Here is a 17612-nt window from a genome sequence, read left to right as displayed (position 1 = left end):
GTTATTTTAACATGTCTTTAATTTTAAGCTAAAATTGCTTGTACTCTGATTTTGATGTAAATGTATAAAGCAAATAGCTTTTTTTCCAGAATGGGGACAATGCCCCATTGGTACAAATGTAGCCTATTTAAAAAAATCTAATCAAATCTAATAACATGAAAACTTTGGACATTTTTTACACTTGGTTTATAATTTATGTCATTGTCACTGAAAACTAGGATAACTTCTAGACACATTTAAGTTTTTGTTTCACAGATTTTTTTTCCCACTCTACCCAAGTAGTAATAACAACTACTAGTATAAAAAACTAGTAAAAACAGACTAAAATGTTACAGAAAAACGTCACATTAATGATGTTTAATTATCCTATCTTTTTTGTGCTGTTTTGAGAACATTATAAAAAGACAGATGACTTTGAACAACATGCCCTGTCGGTTGATTACATTGGTAAAGGGTTAAATTGCCCAAAGATAACCCCATGTGTTAACCAATTCTATTTTGCTCTTAACATGGCTGATGGTAAACACATTTCTTTTAATTGTTGTTATTATTAAATTGTGTTACCTGCTTACCTGCTTTTTTAAATTATGATTTAAATTACGAGACTGAAATGCTTTGGGCAAGTAATCACTGACCTTATTCAGAGCAGCGCCATGACAGCGAGACTATAAACTCACCGTGTTTTCAATGGCGTCCGCTGTAAAAAGCTCCTAGATCACTTATAATTTTCCACAGCTCATATTGTCTGGAGTTTTTTTTTTTTTTTTGTCTACTTTTCTTTGTCTACTTGGAAAGATCTTTTTTGCAGTGTTTCGTCAGTAGAACAGATCAAAGATGTAACTGATGTGGGTACCAGTCTCCCCGACCGGCCTCGTGGCCTAATGGATAAGGCGTCTGACTTCGAATCAGAAGATTGCAGGTTCGAGTCCTGCCGGGGTCGTATCTTTAGTAAAACATCTTTAGGAATTGTTATAATAACTGGGGAACTAAATTACTGACGAGTTTAGCTACAACTCCGAGTCCAATGTGTATGTGGTGAGAAGCAGAGAAAGTGCTTTGCAATTATATGGTAAACCAGTGAAGTGTACTAATATGCGTACACTAAATTAAAAAGGGTATTTCAGCATCCTTCACTCAAGTCATATGAATGTAATTGGCAGTGATGGATCTAGCATCCACTGACCTATAATATATATGTAGTTTAGCCTATAGTGAAATGAAAAACTCTATCAAATGCATTTTTTTTTTTATTTCATCAAAATGTTCTTATATAGTATAAAGGTGGATATATAAGTATGTCCAACTTTATCGGTAGAAGTATAGTAGCGAAGGGCGATATATACTAGCATATCTCAACTGCTTGTATCAGTGTAAAATGTTAACTATATTTTAATGCCCAGCTCTAATCTGCTAAATGCGATTATAATGCATGATCTTAATGAAATATTATAAACATTGACCTTTTTTTTCTGTAATGCTGCCTTGAAACAATGTGCATTGTGAAAATAAATAAAATGTGTCTTGACTTATGCTCAAATGTTAACGTTAAGGTTACTTTAAAAGTACATTCTCTTAACCTAGTTTAATGTTCATTGACTACTATTAGTCTGCCATTCAAGGGTTTATTATCTCCCTCAAAACATGAGATCGGTCCGCTCAGATCCGTCAATCTCTTCCAGCTCAACCAATAGCGTGCGTTTGGGGCGTGGCTTCTTTTCACCAACAATTAACATAAACACAAAAGTAGAGCACATTCATTTATCTTTATTACACATAGATCCAACTGTAAAGGCAGTTCAAATAAATGATGTGCATATTGTAATATTACTATAGTTCATTAACATAAAATACAATACATCTACAATACTTTATAACACCCTTAATCTAACATTCTCCCATGTCAATACAGCATATCACAATGGCCAAGTTATGGCTATTTAATAAACTGTGGTACTTTAACACTTTAAGTCAATGCACTCGCAACAAAATCTTAAAATTTTGGCAATTTCTAGAATCCCTGAAATTAGATTTCCTTTTAACATTTCATACAATTATTGAATTTCTTTTTCCATTCTTACTTTTTAAACCCTACATTTACAGCATTTTAGAAAGAGCAACCTGACTTATATTTTCATTTAGCAAATAAACCCTTAACTATCTTCCTGTCAAATAGCGTAGCACCATGTTTGCATTGCTGTCCTGCCTTCCTCAGTCTCGGCAGTGAAAAGCACCAAGAACCGCAGATTTATGTGTAGTTAATGCAGACCCTACAGTAAAGTAACAATATAAAATAGGCAAAAACATCAAAACACTCAAAGACAAATAGCAAGCACACACAATGGCTCAAACAGAACAGTGTTTTTTAGCAGCATAAGGACTGCAAGTGTGGAGGTCTTAGGTGTCCTCTGGACTCACATCAAGCTTTCTCTGAGGGATGTAGAAGTTTTTGGGAACTGTGGTGCTGGTTACAGTAGGGAATGAGACGGGTGTGTGAAAGAAACTCTGCTGGAGGGCTTGACCGCCTTTAGGTGTGGTTACTAAAGCCTGCAGGAGAGAGAGCAAATATGCAAATGACTGTCTTAAACAACAGAGGACTATTCACACAAACCAAGGAAGGCTCAAAGTTACTGATATGGAAATTACACTATAGCCCAAAAGCTAGAAGTCTGTAAGATTTTTAATGTTTTCAAAATAAGTCTCTTATGCTCAGCAAGGCTGCATTTATTTGATCAGAAATCCAGTAAAAATCTGAAATATTATTACAATTTTAAAAAAAGTTTTCTATTGAATATATTTTGAAATGTAATTTATTTGTGATGGCAAACTGAATTTTCAGCAGCTATTACTCCAGTCTTCAGCGCAGTGCTGGGTAGATTACTTACAAGTTGTAGTATGTTACTGAATACCAATTACATTATTAAAATTGTAGTTAGTATTGTAATCTATTGTTACACATTTGATTACTTTTTGATTGCTTTTAGATTACTTTTGATGTGACTTGTTTAAAACAAATAGTATAATCTTGTACCATATCGATAAAAAATATTTTTGTTATCAACAACATGAAGTGCATTAAACATTATATTACGTCAGGGTTTCCCAAATGATGAAAAGTAAAAAATAAAAACAATACAATTAAAACACTAACAAAAAGATGAAATATTTTATTTGTTTATGCTGTGTGGCCTCTCAATTTTCCATGACATTCTAAACATATATGAGCAATAGTTCACACACACACACACACACACACACACACACACACACACACACACACACACACACACACACACACACACACACACACACACACACACACACACACTGCTTAACATATTTATGTGGAAACAATATTTTTTTTTTTTGGTCATTAGGAAATTCAAAAGGAAAACATTTATTTGAAATGAAACTCTTTTGTAGTTGTCACTTTAACGCATCCATCCTTGCCGAACAAAATGATTTATTTCTTTAAAATAAAATCTTACTGACCTCAAACAGGAAAATACTACAGGCACAACACAATTTGATATTTTGTTATTGGCCAGTTTTTTTTTAGTTTTTATTAATTGGAAGCAAAATAAGGTTTTCAACAGTTTTCCATCTAGTCTAATGTAGATTATAATATTTTAACTCATTATATAATGAATTGTTAATATATATGGTAATGCTAATTTACATAATATAATTTCACAATTATTATTTTTTTTTTGCAACAGTGACTTCCATGTACAGTACATGATCTCTTACACTAAATGCTATTGTACCTGTGGTATGCTGATGAGGGTGACGGGCTGTCCGTGTATTGAGGCCGGCTGCAGAGCTCGGGCAGGAGACAGGGGCTTTACAAAGATCATGCCCTGGTGAGGGAGCCCTGGGTGGGGAGATGGCAGTGTGCTGGACGCCTCAGGAGTGGAGTTTGGTGTGGTGGTGCCGGGGATAAGGCCCAGGTTCTGCAGTGTGAAGTTGAGAATAGCAGGACTGGGGCTGTGGATGCGATGGCCGTGAGAAGGAAAGGGGGACATGTGCGGTATCCGGTGGAGAGGGAGCCGGGTGGGGGTAACTTCTTGAGGAAGATGGGGTCTGGAACCTGGAAAGAATGGGAATGGCTGTATCAGTGATTGTTCAATTCATTACATGTAAGTTTAACTGTATAAATACCGCTCTGGACAAGAACCCATATGGCTTGGTTAGTCACCGTGATTTTGCCAAGTAAGACATGTTCCTGGATATTGTGTTGATCCTGATACAACATTCCTGTCTCAAAATTTAGTCTAACCCTATCCCTACCTCTAAACCCAACCCTACCAATAACTTATCCCTAAAATCAGAGGGAAATGATAGATGAATAACACTGATGTAGAAGCATCTAACCCTCGTTGTAAGTCTAAACCTGGCATAAACTGTAAACGTTTCCCTTTAATCTGATTGGTTGATTGGATTATTGTTCCAGGATCAACAAAGATGTTGATCCAGTAACACGTTGTTCTTTGTGAAATCAAGTTCACCTGGCTAGTCTAATGCTCCCTGATGTTTACTGTGAAACATTCTGGACTATATGACAAATTTGGGTTCTCATCTAGGTTCCACTTCTTGAGCACTGAATATCCATGTTGATTCTATCTGTTTGATTACTGGAATCTGGATAAGTACTTATCTTGGGTACTAGCATACCTGCGTTTGGGGTGTGGTAGATGTTATATGTTGGTGTGGAGGCTCTGGAGATTTCTCCATTGGAATACTGTGGATCCCTGAAGTTGAGGATGGACTGCTGAGGGATCGGAATCAAATAACCTGCAGGGATCAAAGTCTGAGGCAAACAAAAGAAATTACAGTCAAGATTGTAACTCAAAGCAAAAAGCAAAACACACCTAAAACAATTAGGATAATTCCTACATGAGGAATTTTTGAAGATGTGTGATTCCCACCTCTGTATGCATGGCTCCAGATGGCAGCCCCATGTCCTGAAAGGGAACGCTGATCTTCTGGGCCTGCGACTGAGGTGGTCTGACAGGGGTCAGTCCTGCCTCGTTGTCTGAGGTCTGAACCTTCTCCTCCTTCTCCAGGAAGGTCTCCACGCTGTGCTCCAGAGGCGCTGTGCTCGTGGGTACTGAGGGAGGCTGGTTCTCACAGGGCTTGGTGAACTCCAGATGCAGGGCTCTCGGGGAAGGCCGGTGGGAGACAAAAGACCCTCTACGGGCCTTTAGACGAGCTTGCAGAATCTCACACAGCTTTGGAGAACCGCTCTTAATAGGAAACAAACACCAGAAGGTTGAAATTGTTACTAAATGTAATGTCAGTACAAGAAATAGTGTTGTCAAAAGTACCGACTTCAGTACCAAGTCGGTACTGACATTTTAAAAATGTGACGATACCAACATTTCCCTCTAGCATTTTGAGCACTGTTGAACGGATTCTTAAACAGCTCTGGTTGTAAAGACAACATGTTGTCTTCACCGAGCGCTTACAGATACACACAGGAGCATTTGAAAGCAGGTGCCTATCAATGAATCCCAAATATATCGGCCGATAGTCGGATCCGCTGATAGACACCTGCTTTTAAACGCTCCCCTGTGTAAGCGCTCGATGAAGAGCGTCAAACATGTCATTGTTGATTAGGGGTGGGAGAAAAAATCGATTCTTAGATGCATCGCGATGCTGACGTGGACGATTCTGAATCGATTCACAAATGTCAAAAAATCGATTCTCTAAAAAAATTGTTTTTTCTTTTCTAATAACGTAATATTGACGGAACGCAAAAGGCGGAACTCTAAACGGACGTGCAGTGCGCGTGCAGTCTGTGGCGCGCACATAACAGACGCATGATGGCTGAGCGCCAAATTCGAACGGCACCCGCTTCGTTAAAAGCTAACGTATGGAAAATTGGCAATTTCATTGTTACCTATTTTTATTTTTTTATTTTTTTTATTTTATTTATTTGATATGGACATAACAACAGCATTGGACAAACCAGATACATTGTTTTTAGTGTTATAGCAAAAACTGCTAATTTGCAACACTTGTCCATAGGAGGCTACACAGTATTTAGTATTTTTTGTATGAGAGCTGCTTTCTGTATTGTTTAGTTTTCACATCAATATACTGTAAACCGATCTGTTATACTGCCCTGCAATATGTGCAATGCCAGTCACAAAAAGTTGCATTTTTTGACTGTGCATTCTGCAGATGTTCATTCACTTTTTTTGTATAAGCTGTTTTTGATTGTGGTATACAGCAAACATTTCAAGTCATTACTATTTATTATTTTGTTGTGTATAAGAGCAGCTTTGTATGTTACTAATTATTCAGAATATGCGTAAGTCCACAAGCATTATATGAGAGCTGCCGGTACATCATTCTATATTTTTGAACAAAAACTGTTTGTGATTTTGCTACAGCAAAATGTTTTTTGTCTGAAGGATTATATTGCTCATTGGAAATAACAAGAGGATGTTGGTTAGAAGTCTATTATTAAATGCAAGAGATTCAGAATATGCTGAAGTTTGTATTAATTTACTACAAGTACGCTGCTAGTACAGGCACACATTTATTTTCCTGTTGGTTCTTTGCAATGTTCAAATCACTTCCATTTGTTTTATTAATAAAATTAATATAGGAAGATGGAAGTAAGTTCGTTATGGGTCATCATAAATACTTTGCTTTAAAAGTACCAAGTAAGTAAAAAAAAAAAAAAATCGTTAATAATCGATAATCGTTACCCTCTGAATCGTAATCGAATCGAATCGTGAGGTGCCTAGAGATTCCCACCCCTATTGTTGATCATTGTAGGCTAGCCAATCGAAGACATATCTGTTGAGCGTGTGAACACAATGGCCAATCAGAGATACATGTTAAGCACGTGAACGCAATGGCCTATTAGAAATGTTTAAGAATCCGTTCAACAGCACTCAAAATGCTAGAGGGAAATGCTGGTATCGTCACATTTTTTTTATTTCAGTACCGAATTGGTATAGAAGTCGTTACTTTTGACAACACTAACAAGAAATGCAGTTAATTTAACAGTTCAGACTGCAAAGCTAGCTAAAAAAAAAAATCAGATAGAAGGAAGAATATGTAATCATATTTATTTATATGGACAGCATTTAAATAAAAACGCAGCAATAAAGTGCAATATTTAGTAAAAACCTATTTTATACAGAATGAATTGTTCATCCAAAAATGAAATGAATTTTTCACCCTAATGTCGTTCCAAACCTGCAAGACTTTCATTCATCTTCTAAACAAAAAAGAAGATATTTGAATGAAATCTGAGCTCTCTGTCCCTCCATTGACAGCTACGCAACTACCACTTTGACGCTTCAAAAGGTTCATAAAGAGATCATAAAACTAATCAATTTGAATCGAGCTGTTTAGTCCAATATTACTGAAGAGACAGTCACTTTATATGATGAACAGATTGAATTTAGGCTTTTATTCACATCTAAACATTCATAATCTCACACATCAGTCGTGGTAAACGTAACTCAAGTAGGTTCGCTTGATGTGCAAGAAGTTCTCAGGAACCAATGAGGTTCATTCTTGTGTTACGCAGCACGTTTGAGCTTCAGCAAGTACCAATGGGGTTCATTCTCGTGTGTTACCATTTCCAATATATTCTATATCTATATATTCTTTAGCGAACACATGAAGTAACCTCACCTTTGGCTCTATCCGCTGCAGTTTGGATGGACTTCCCACTAAGCTCTTTTCTCCACATGCTCGTTTAAGGGTTGAGGGACTTGTCGGCTCTTTACCGTGTGATGACTGGTGGTTGGTTTGGTTACTGTTAGTCGTGGCAGCCGGTGATGTCTTTGCGTTGGCACTCCCTGGGCTCTCAAATGTCATTGAACGGACCGCTAGGCTGGTGGGCTGTGGTCTTAGAGAGGTGGGGTGCATGTAAACAGCATATGACCCGCCTGCCTGGTGCTGAGGAATCAGAACCGGGATGATTGGGGAACACTTAGTCGAAAGGTATGAGATCGCCCCAGCGGGCAGAACTGGGATCTGCATTCCTGAAGGCCCATAAGGCTGATGATTGCTAGAGGACGAGGATTCTGATGAGGTTGAAGGGCTTCCATTCACAGCGTCCGTCACCTCATTGTTCGGTTGAATATGATGGACCCTGCAAGCCAAATCCATAGGTGTTATGTCTGAAATTGGTAGTTCACTGTCTTTTTTCTGTTCTAAGAAGTTATGTTTACTTACGTCGATTGTTCATCTAGTTGCTTTTTGCAGATAGCAGCCAGATGAGCCATTTTGTTTGTGTAGAACTCACTGTTTGCAGAATCACCTATCAGACAAGAGATGGATCATTAGTTCATCATTATCAGAACATTATTTGGCTCTGTAAGATTTTTGTGGTAATATTTAACTGTAAGGTTTCATTTGTTAACATGAGCTTACAATGAAGAATATTTCTACAGCGTTTATTAATCTTAGTTAATGTTAATTTCAGCATTTACTAATACATTTTTAAGAGCAAAAGTTGTCTCATGCACTGTGAACTAACATGAACATTTATATTGACTAACATTAGTCAATACAGGCTGCTTAAAATATATTGTTCATTGTTAGTTAATGCATTAACTAATGTTAAGAAATGAGACCTTAATGTGTTACCACTTTTTATGTTTTTGAAAGAATTCAAAAACACACTCATCAAGGCTGCATTTTTTTTTTTAATCCAAAATACAGTATAGTCAAGTCACCTTTATTTATATAGTGCTTTAAACATTACAGATTTTTTCAAAGCAGCTTCACAGTGTTGCCAGGAAAATGATGCATTTCGGCTGTTGTTCAGCTGAAGTCAGTTCAGTGTTGAAACGGTAAAATTGTGATATTTTAAATAGTATATTTTAAAATGTTAATTATTCATGTGATGCAAAAGCTAAATTTTCAGCATCATTACTCCAGTCTTCAGTGTCACATGATCCTTCAGAAATTATTCTAATATGCTGATTTGCTGCACAAGAAACATTTCTTATTATTGTCAATGTTGAAAACGGACGTGCTGCTTAATATTTTTGAGGAAACTGTGATACTCCCCCCTCCCAATGATTAGAGAAATAGAAAGTTCAATAAACAACATTTATTTGAAAGGCTCACCTGTCATTTTAACAGGACTAGAAGGTGCAGAGTTTATTTTCCTGCGGTCGCTCTGTATGCTCTTAACCAGCTTGACTAAGGAATTGTGGCGTGTAAAACCTCGCTTTGTTCCGGGAGAGGAAAAGAGATTTTTAGCACAGTTATCAACAGAGGAACGAGACTCCAGAGGCCGTGATGATGATGATGTAGGAGAGGTCCCCAGATCTGTAAACATAACCAACAACAATAAATTATCTAAGAAGTGAAAGCATGCACATTACTTCATAAACACCGTAAGTCTGAATAAGTTCATAATCAATTGACCCTTCGCAGGGAGCTTGATTGACAGGCGATCTAACCAATCATAATCCGCCATCCGCCATTTTGTCCGACAAAGCAGTCAGGAGAGATAGCAGATTAACATGGGAGAATTTGAACTTGAAAAACGGAATGTACTGACGCCTTTCCGCGGTTAAAACAACATTCCTTCTTATGTTCATTCATGTTTATTTGATGCTATAAATTAACTAGAAGGAAGAGATGATCGGTTCACGAGCAGCTTTAACTGATGCTCTACAGCGATCTGTCAGACACATTTAAGAGCCACAAAACGGTATGTATCGTTTAAATTTCTTTTAAAAAATGACCAAATTTGAAAGGTGAGACTTTGTTTAATATGTCTAATATCAAAAGTAACCGAAAAGTAACCTGGTCTGTCCTGACTGTCAGCGTGTTGTCAGTCTCCTCTCTGCTCCGCGATGTATTTTTCACTGCGTGAGAACATGGTGTGGCGTGAGAGCAGCGTAGCTTGTCGGGCATAGCGACAGTAACTAAGGGGGGCGGGTCTTTGCGAAGGGTCAATTCAGACAGGTCACACTCACCCTTTGGAGATGGTAAGTCTTCTGGTCCAGTCCACTTGAAAGCAGGCTTTCTTCCTCTATCCTCAGTCACATGCACTTTCTTTATCAGCTCTAGGCTGCTGAGAACATTTGCAATGTCATAAAGTCTGCGGATCTTAGCTACAAACAGAAAAAGGAATAGTCAGTTCCATCTACACTACAATGACAGGAAAATGACAGAGTTTTAGGGTAAGTTTACATGACAACGATGTACTAAAACGGAAAGTTTTTCCTTAGCGTTTTCCGCGTACAGATGACACCATTGTCAAAATGATCCCTGTTCGCACGGATCTACGAAAACGACTAAAAACGCTGTAATATTCATGCCAGGCCAGTGGTTGACGATGTCACTTCGTAAAGAAACATTACGCACCTATAGACCTTATGTAGCCCCGCCCCTTTTTAGCACTGCGTTTGTCTTTTGTCTTCCGGTTTGTATTTCCCACAGCGATCTTACGTATATTTATAAATTAACTTCTCGTTTTAAAATCTTCCTGGTTTACTGACATTTGTTAAGACATGCTTTAAACATATAACTTTTGTTAACTCTACAATAAGTAAATCCACTTCAACAGCCAATTACTCTTGGACAGCGATGCCATAGAAATATACAGAGCTACCGCAAAACCGGAAGTTAAAAGACAATTTTATAAAGATGGCTGCGCGCTTATTTCTCTGGAGCATAAGGTCTATAGACTGAACACGTAATACGCATGACATCAACTTTTTGTAGTTTACAGATGATAACAGTATCTTTTTTTAAAAAGTGCACTTTGAACCCCGTTTACAGGCCCCCAAAAAGCTGTTGTCATGTAGCCTAGAAATCTAGACGCACCCTAGTAGCGGCAGCTAAATGTATTTTGCAGCCAGGGTAGTCTAGCAACTCTCCGTTGACTTTCGGAGCTGTAAAAACCTAAATTGGGTCAGGCCAATCACATCGTGTATAGAGTAGGCGGGGCGGGCTTAACATAATGACGACAGAGTTGCAACGGTTGCTGCTACTTGAAAACAAAGAATGGCTGCTGCTGCTGGCGAACAGTCTTTCAAATCGGCTTTGTCCGCGACTCTGGAGGACTTGGAGTTAAGTTTTTCTTTGAGAAAAGAGCAAAGAACGGCACTTAAGTCATTCTTAAAAAAGGAAGATGTGTTCGTAGTTTTGCCGGCCAGATTCAAAAGTTGAATCTATCAACTAACGTTAGCTCCGCTGTTGGGAAAACGCTCTGGTTGGTTGAAGCGCTGTCCTATTGCGTGCAGAGGGAATTTGAAAGACAGCCGTTTATCCCGCCCCTCGGATTGAGCCGTGTCTATGGTGAGTTGCCAGACCTAACATCTTGATGTAGGTCTGGCTTGCCAGGCTAGTTGTCATGTAAATGAATGGCTAAAACGCGTAAAAAGTTTTCTGCTTTTAGTTTAAAACGGTGTCATGTAAACCACCAAAGCATTTTTGGCCAAATGAAACCGCTTCGCTGTGAGCGCTTGAGAGCGTTTTGGCAATGCAGCTTTTTTTTTTTCAGTTGAGACGCTTTGCTTGCTATGATATGGAATATCCGTGGGGGTGTTACTAGTATCTCATTTCAAAGATAGTTTGTTTCTGTATTGGTTCTATCTAAAAATGTCGATACAATGTAATGTATTTGCTCTGGCTTTTGTTTTAAATTATTTTGTTCCGTTATTATGCTTGTTGTTGTCATCTGTTGATGTAGTACAAGCAGAATGTGGTGGTTGATCAGTGTTGTATTTGTCCCGCCCCTCCTCCACTGTGATTGGACGGTTGGGTAAAAAGTGACAGTGATGAGCACTGTGTTTTACCCAAAGTTGAACATTCTTCAACACTAGGCGACTGGTATAAAACGACAATTGGAAAAATACACTAGCCGCAGGAAAAAAACGCTTTGGTGGACACACACGGCCATAGACTCAAGTTTTAATAAATCAGTTTCTTCAAAGCAGTTTTTATTGGTCGAGTACATTTGATTATGCACTTTTTAAAAGAATAGAATAGAATAGAATAGAATGAGGCATTTATATAGCGCTTTCATATGTACTACTGTACACCCAAAGCGCTTTACAATCATATCAGGGGTCTCTCCTCAACCACCACCAGTGTGCAGCATCCTCATGTGTAAAAGATTTGTATCTGTTTTCAACCACCAAATGAAACGAAAAACATAAGTGCCCTCCACTATCACAATGATCAGAGTGTATTTTATATGTACGATGAGAACAGCACTCACTTTTGAACTTGTTTTTGTCCTGATCCACCACATGATCTTCACCGATGAGGATCTTGGCAGCTATTTCGAGACTAACCACAGGAGGGCTGGACACCAGGAACAACATGACGAATTTCTGACTCATCACTCTCAGAGATTTGTCTTTTCGACTATTCGCTGAAGCTGCTGGGAAAAAGCAAAGTTAACAGGTTTTATTCACGGAGTATGCATAGCACGAATCTGTGTTTGAAAGTTTTAACGAACAAATCATGATTTGATTTGTTACTTTTGTACTAAAATGCATTCTAAATGTACGAAGACTGGTATTATAACCGTGTTGAGATGAAATGTTAGACATATATATTTCATCTTAAATGTGCAGTATGTAAAATTGACAGGTAGCGGTTGAAATGGTTAACGTTACAGCAGTCAAGACTCAACGCTTATGTGGGCTGCCAGATTAAGAACAGTGGCCCTCCAGGACCGAGTTTGAGGAACCCTGCGCAACAGGAATGAACGCAATTGACAACAGAGAGCCTTACACTGAGATGATGACTTTTAATATGCCTCTAGAGTTTTTTAGATGGATGCTGAGGCTTTTTAGGTCGGGTATAATCTGCAATCTCTGACCTAGTTTGTTTGCTGGCTTCCATGGCTGCAATATGCTGCGTTTTCTGCCCACTGGAAACTAGGTGTGTTGAAATACTATTGGGTAAATTGGCAGTGTGAGGAACCACACACACCAAAACAAAAACAGACATTCCCACACAGAACTAACATCTCGAAGTAGAATAACTGGCTAGAATTGCTTTTCGGAGAAACAAGTATGTGAACTTAGCATGTTTCCTAAATCTCTGCAAACATATTATGGTAGATTTTTGCTTTAGTACAGAAATTTTACAATCTACACCTTTAAATATATTTCATCATATACAGTAAGAAAAAATGCATTATAGCAGCTGTGAGGTTTCACTGTATAAAAACACAGATTCACCTCGCATGCAAAACATAGGCAAAGTTGTGCCGGATGAGAGATATATGAGGCCAAGTTTATTTGTATAGCATTTCCCACAAGCCAGTAGTTTAATCTTTGCTGTAAATAAATTTTAAATCATAAGTGCCACTATAATTTGATTGTTTTACACTTATATTATTTTTTAATTCCTATTCTGTTCTAAATACCATCAAATATAAATATTGGTTGTGGATGGAGAGAAACTGAATGTGTTTCTGAACTTTTAAGCGACTCCATCTGTGTATTTTGTTTCTCTCAACAATGGAATTTTGACCCGGAGTGACTTATAGTCAAGTTTAACTTATTTTCTGGAAAAATACTCCATATTAACATTAGAACAAAATTAAGAACAAATTTATGTGCGTACGTATGTGTTGTGAATTAGGTGGACGTTTTTCATGAGAAGAACACACAGTTCTCCTGTGTGTACGAATACAAAATAATGAAATGAGACCCAATGTGAGGCTGTGACATAGTTACCTGCTTTAGGATCTGATCCTGAAAGCTCTGCTGGAGCAGAGTCTCCATCCATATCAAAACTGGACATTTCTTCATTCTCCTTCTCCTCTCCCTCCAAGTCGAACTCTCTCTCTTCTCGCTCTAGGTTCCTTTGACGGATCTGGTGTATCAGTTGCTCGTAGCGGTTCTCTCTGCCAGCCCGCTTCAGCACGGCAAGTGTCTGCGCAAGTTTCACCCGGCCGTGCCACGTGTAGCAGTTCTTGGCCAGCCGGCTGACCATGTTTAGGCTCTCGAGAACGTTCATGATGTCGTAAATACGTCGTCGTTCCACTTCTGAGAGGATAGTGAGAATGGAAGCCATTAGGATTGATGAAACAAACATGATTGATGACTGAAATGAGTAGTTTTGTTTGATCAGTGAGTGACTTACTCAGTTCTGATGCCACATCGTCGAGGCTGATTTTGTTGTTTACAGCAGGATTGGGGTAGTTTGGGTACCTTGCAAGAAATTTGTAACACAGCAAACCCAGGCTTTTGTCTTTACGACTTATCTGGAGCTTTTCTACTTCTTCCCCTTGCTCTGGCTCCTGTGTGGCACGACAATGGAAAACACACAAAGCATTTTAGCAATACAGAGGCAGAACTGCAACAAATAGTGAGACTCTGAGTACTGTTACACACACAGACTTGCACTGATGATACCTGTGAGTTCTCCGATTCGCCACTGTCCACGGCTTGTTCTTTCTCGCGGTTGCGAATCTCAGGACTGGCCGCACTGATGAGCATCTTCAGGTTGGAGGTGGGTGTCCAGGGCTCGCTAGACGGTGCCTCAAGGCCCTTAGTAGGTGTTGTCAGTGGCCCCATGTTATTATGGCTCTCAAGTGATGAAGCTTCAGATGCTGAAGCCTTATTTGAGTTTTTTAGTGGTGTTTGTGGTTCGACAAAAACATGCCCCTGAAAACACAATAGGTCATCATGATCATAATCACACTTTTTTATTTTTCAAAAAATGCTTATTTTATGAAGTAGGACAATAATTTGTACTGGTTCTTCAAGTCACTATTTTGTTGACATTTGTTACACCAAAATACTTGTAACTGACCTTGTCATTTGTTGATGTTGCCTTCAATGGACTTCTTAAAGGCTTCTTGATTAATGTTTGACCTTCTGATAATGTACTGGACATTTTCCACCTAAAAAAAAAAAACGAACACACGAGGCAACGTTTCAATAATCAACGTTCACTTACACAGTTTAAATTACAATCAATAAATCAATCCTACCGTTTCTTCACAGCATTATACAGTCTTGGAGACAACATTGTTAAGATCAGTCACGGGTATAACTCACACACAGCTAAAACTAATTTAAAAAATGTAACAGATATGAATAAATGTGCATAAATCAAAAAGTATTTTGATTTCAAATTAGTGTTGATATTTTTGCGCTTAGCAATAACTGACAAGCGTTCCAACGAATGGCTACGCAGACCTTAAACGAAAACACACCCCCAACTGACAGCGGCCAATGAGAGGGCGCGAGGAGGCGGGACTTCACCACGTCCCGCGCGCCTCCACACTTTTTGAAATCTTGGCGCGGAATCTAGCAGATTGCAAAATACTTAGTCCGGAAGTTACTAACTTTCCTACAACTCTAAAGAAATCGTTTAGCTGCCCGATTGTCTTGCGCTTTTAATAATTTAACAGTTTAGATAAACTATTAATATTCCTGAGTTTTTTAAAGATTACTAGCATAGGTAGCTAACAACTCATTTACTTATCTGCTATATATTGAATTTAAATTAGAATATGGTATATAATAAGCGCTCGGGAATGAATTATGTACATATATACGTTCGTATTATTACATCAACATTGTAGTCATGTTGGCTCATAACACTACAAAACTAGAGGTTTCACAGTCAGTTAGCGCGGGTTAAAAATCCAGAGAGCCGCCAGTGTGATTGGTGTCCTAAGGGTAAATGTATGATAATATAATGAAATGAACGTACGCATTATAGAACAAAACATTGTTTTCGATTAATTTTAGTATCTAAAACAGATGTTAGTTAGGCTAAGCCAAACAATCCTGAAACTTATCCGCAAGCTTACAGCCAACTAACGTTACCTCACATTACACTACTCTCCATAGAGTAAAACTACAAAAACATGACAAAATATAAAAAGCTACTCACCCAAAAAGAGAAATGTACCTCTCTCACATACTACTCGGCATCGGTCGTGCCCATAAATCCGTAGGAATAACGTTACTTTACAGATAACGTTACTGTAAGTATCACACGTTTACAGTTCCTGGTTTCCAAGAATATCGGATCCAACACTTCTGTAAGTTAACCCAAGTCACAATAAAGTAACCGTGAATAAATAAAAAGAGGAAACAAACTGCCTTTGATGCATAGCTGAGGAAAAGTTGAATGTGTCCGTTTCCTAGTGAGTAAAAAAGTTTATTTGATCAGTCTGACCATTTGTCCCGCCTAGATACTGGACACACAGCGCGCTACACTCCGCCCCGCCTCCACACCGCTCTCCGCCAATCACAGTAGAGGAACCCAGACTGGAGGCGGAGTCAGACTTCCGGCTGCTACTTCGACAGCAGGTCATGGGGGTAAAAAACTCAGTGAACCTGGTTGTTACTTGTTGGGGGAAATAAGCCTTTGTTTTTAATTTTAAAGTCAGAAGTTCAACATTACCTAAAAATAATAATATGTTTGGAGAAATAAGAGCTGAAAAATGTGTTTCTATTTGTAAACATGTTAATATTTTTATTTAACTTTATATCTTTTCATTTGTTTATTCATTTGTTTGTTTTGTTTTTATGTTTATTCAATTATTGGCTGTATTTGTAATTCTTCAAAACACATTTTCTTTCAGTTGTAATCAGGGCCTAAAATTAACACTTGGCAAGCGCCAAATGCGAGTACAAATCGGCGTTGGCGAGTGTATGAAACGGTGTTACTCGCCAGTTGGCCGGTAACATTTTTATGAATTCTAACTATGCATTTTCAAAAACAATGATACTCGGGACAGTTTACGGGCCAGCGCTGCATCGTCATGAAAGTTTAAGCCTTGACATGAAAACTTGAAATTTAAGCGCAAGGAGATGCAAAATGGAGCTCATTTCGTTATTCGTGCGTGTGTGTCTCAAACAGCTTGCAAATACTGAATTGAGCTTCTTCTTCTTCTTGCACTTGAGCGGACAAATTCACACACAATTGTTAACAAAATTAGCGAGTATCCTAGGAACCATAGTCGGTTATGTCTATAAACAGTTGAGAAAGTAAATGCATGTGTATCAGTATCGGTATATTAGATCCGTGCATTCGCTCTTAAAGTGACAGCAGCCTAATAATATTCCTGCTGTTTAATCAAACAACAAAGGACAAAGAAAAAAATCACTGCTCTTGACTGAATACCTTTTGTAACTTTATTAAGGATGTTTAATTTATACAGTGAAGACTATGCCTTGTTATTTTACATTTGTTTAATTTATTAAAATTCTGTAACGTTACCTGAAAACTTGTTAGACCTACCCGAAAAACCTGAAAAGCACTGTTTATTTCATTTGTATCTTTGTTATATTGTATTTATTTGTGTTTGTAATTTGATTTCTTGTTATTATTTTATTGCTGACTGTTTACTTGAATGTTTTCTGTTTACATTGGGTAGTGGTGGTTTTAGCGGTGGTCTCGAAATTGGAATAGATAATTGTGATTTTTTTTCACTGGCATCTAAAATGTTGGTGTCATATCTGCCTGTTTTTGCAAAAACAGTTTCATAGGCGGTAAATATATATTTATGGCCGGTACATTTTCTAAAGTCAACGGCCATTGGCAGGTGGGGCAAAAAGTTAGTTTTAGGCTCTGGTTGTGAGATAATTATCTGTTATTATTATTAATAATATATATTTTTATATATAATTAAAAAT

General features: G+C 38.0%; 1 protein-coding gene across 3 annotated transcripts; it reads right to left on the bottom strand.

Moving 5' to 3' along the window:
- Positions 1–1745: 1745 nt before the first annotated feature.
- On the bottom strand, positions 1746–16206 carry e2f8 (E2F transcription factor 8). Of its 3 annotated transcripts, none has more exons than XM_079867819.1 (14): positions 15862–16206; positions 14770–14860; positions 14370–14621; positions 14098–14254; positions 13689–14000; positions 12215–12379; positions 9963–10100; positions 9103–9306; positions 8203–8287; positions 7657–8119; positions 4926–5243; positions 4672–4807; positions 3765–4087; positions 1746–2544 (listed from the first exon to the last, which is right to left on the bottom strand). In XM_079867819.1, exons 2-14 carry the CDS (start codon positions 14851–14853, stop codon positions 2395–2397), a joined length of 2787 nt encoding a protein of 928 aa, XP_079723945.1. In that variant the 5' UTR covers positions 14854–14860; positions 15862–16206; the 3' UTR covers positions 1746–2394. The 3 variants fall into 3 exon arrangements, with proteins under 3 accessions (XP_079723945.1, XP_079723943.1, XP_079723944.1); XM_079867817.1 differs by lacking the exon at positions 15862–16206 and adding an exon at positions 14951–15060; XM_079867818.1 differs by lacking the exon at positions 15862–16206 and adding an exon at positions 14951–15060 and having other exon boundaries at positions 12215–12376.
- Positions 16207–17612: the final 1406 nt, after the last annotated feature.

This window comes from Squalius cephalus (genome assembly GCF_949319135.1).
Source record: "Squalius cephalus genome assembly, chromosome: 3".
Classification (NCBI taxonomy): Eukaryota; Metazoa; Chordata; class Actinopteri; order Cypriniformes; family Leuciscidae; genus Squalius; species Squalius cephalus.
This window is presented reverse-complemented; position numbering and strand designations above follow the sequence as displayed.

What these genes read in the sequence shown, in the direction of transcription:
- e2f8 (XM_079867817.1), bottom strand. Translation starts at nt 14,988, where the DNA reads ATGTTGTCTCCAAGACTGTATAATGCTGTGAAGAAACG. An exon ending in TATAATGCTGTGAAGAAACG is followed by an intron (nt 14,861 to 14,950) that starts GTAGGATTGATT and finishes TTTTTTTTTTAG; the next exon opens with GTGGAAAATGTCCAGTACAT. An exon ending in CGATGTGGCATCAGAACTGA is followed by an intron (nt 14,001 to 14,097) that starts GTAAGTCACTCA and finishes CTATCCTCTCAG; the next exon opens with AAGTGGAACGACGACGTATT.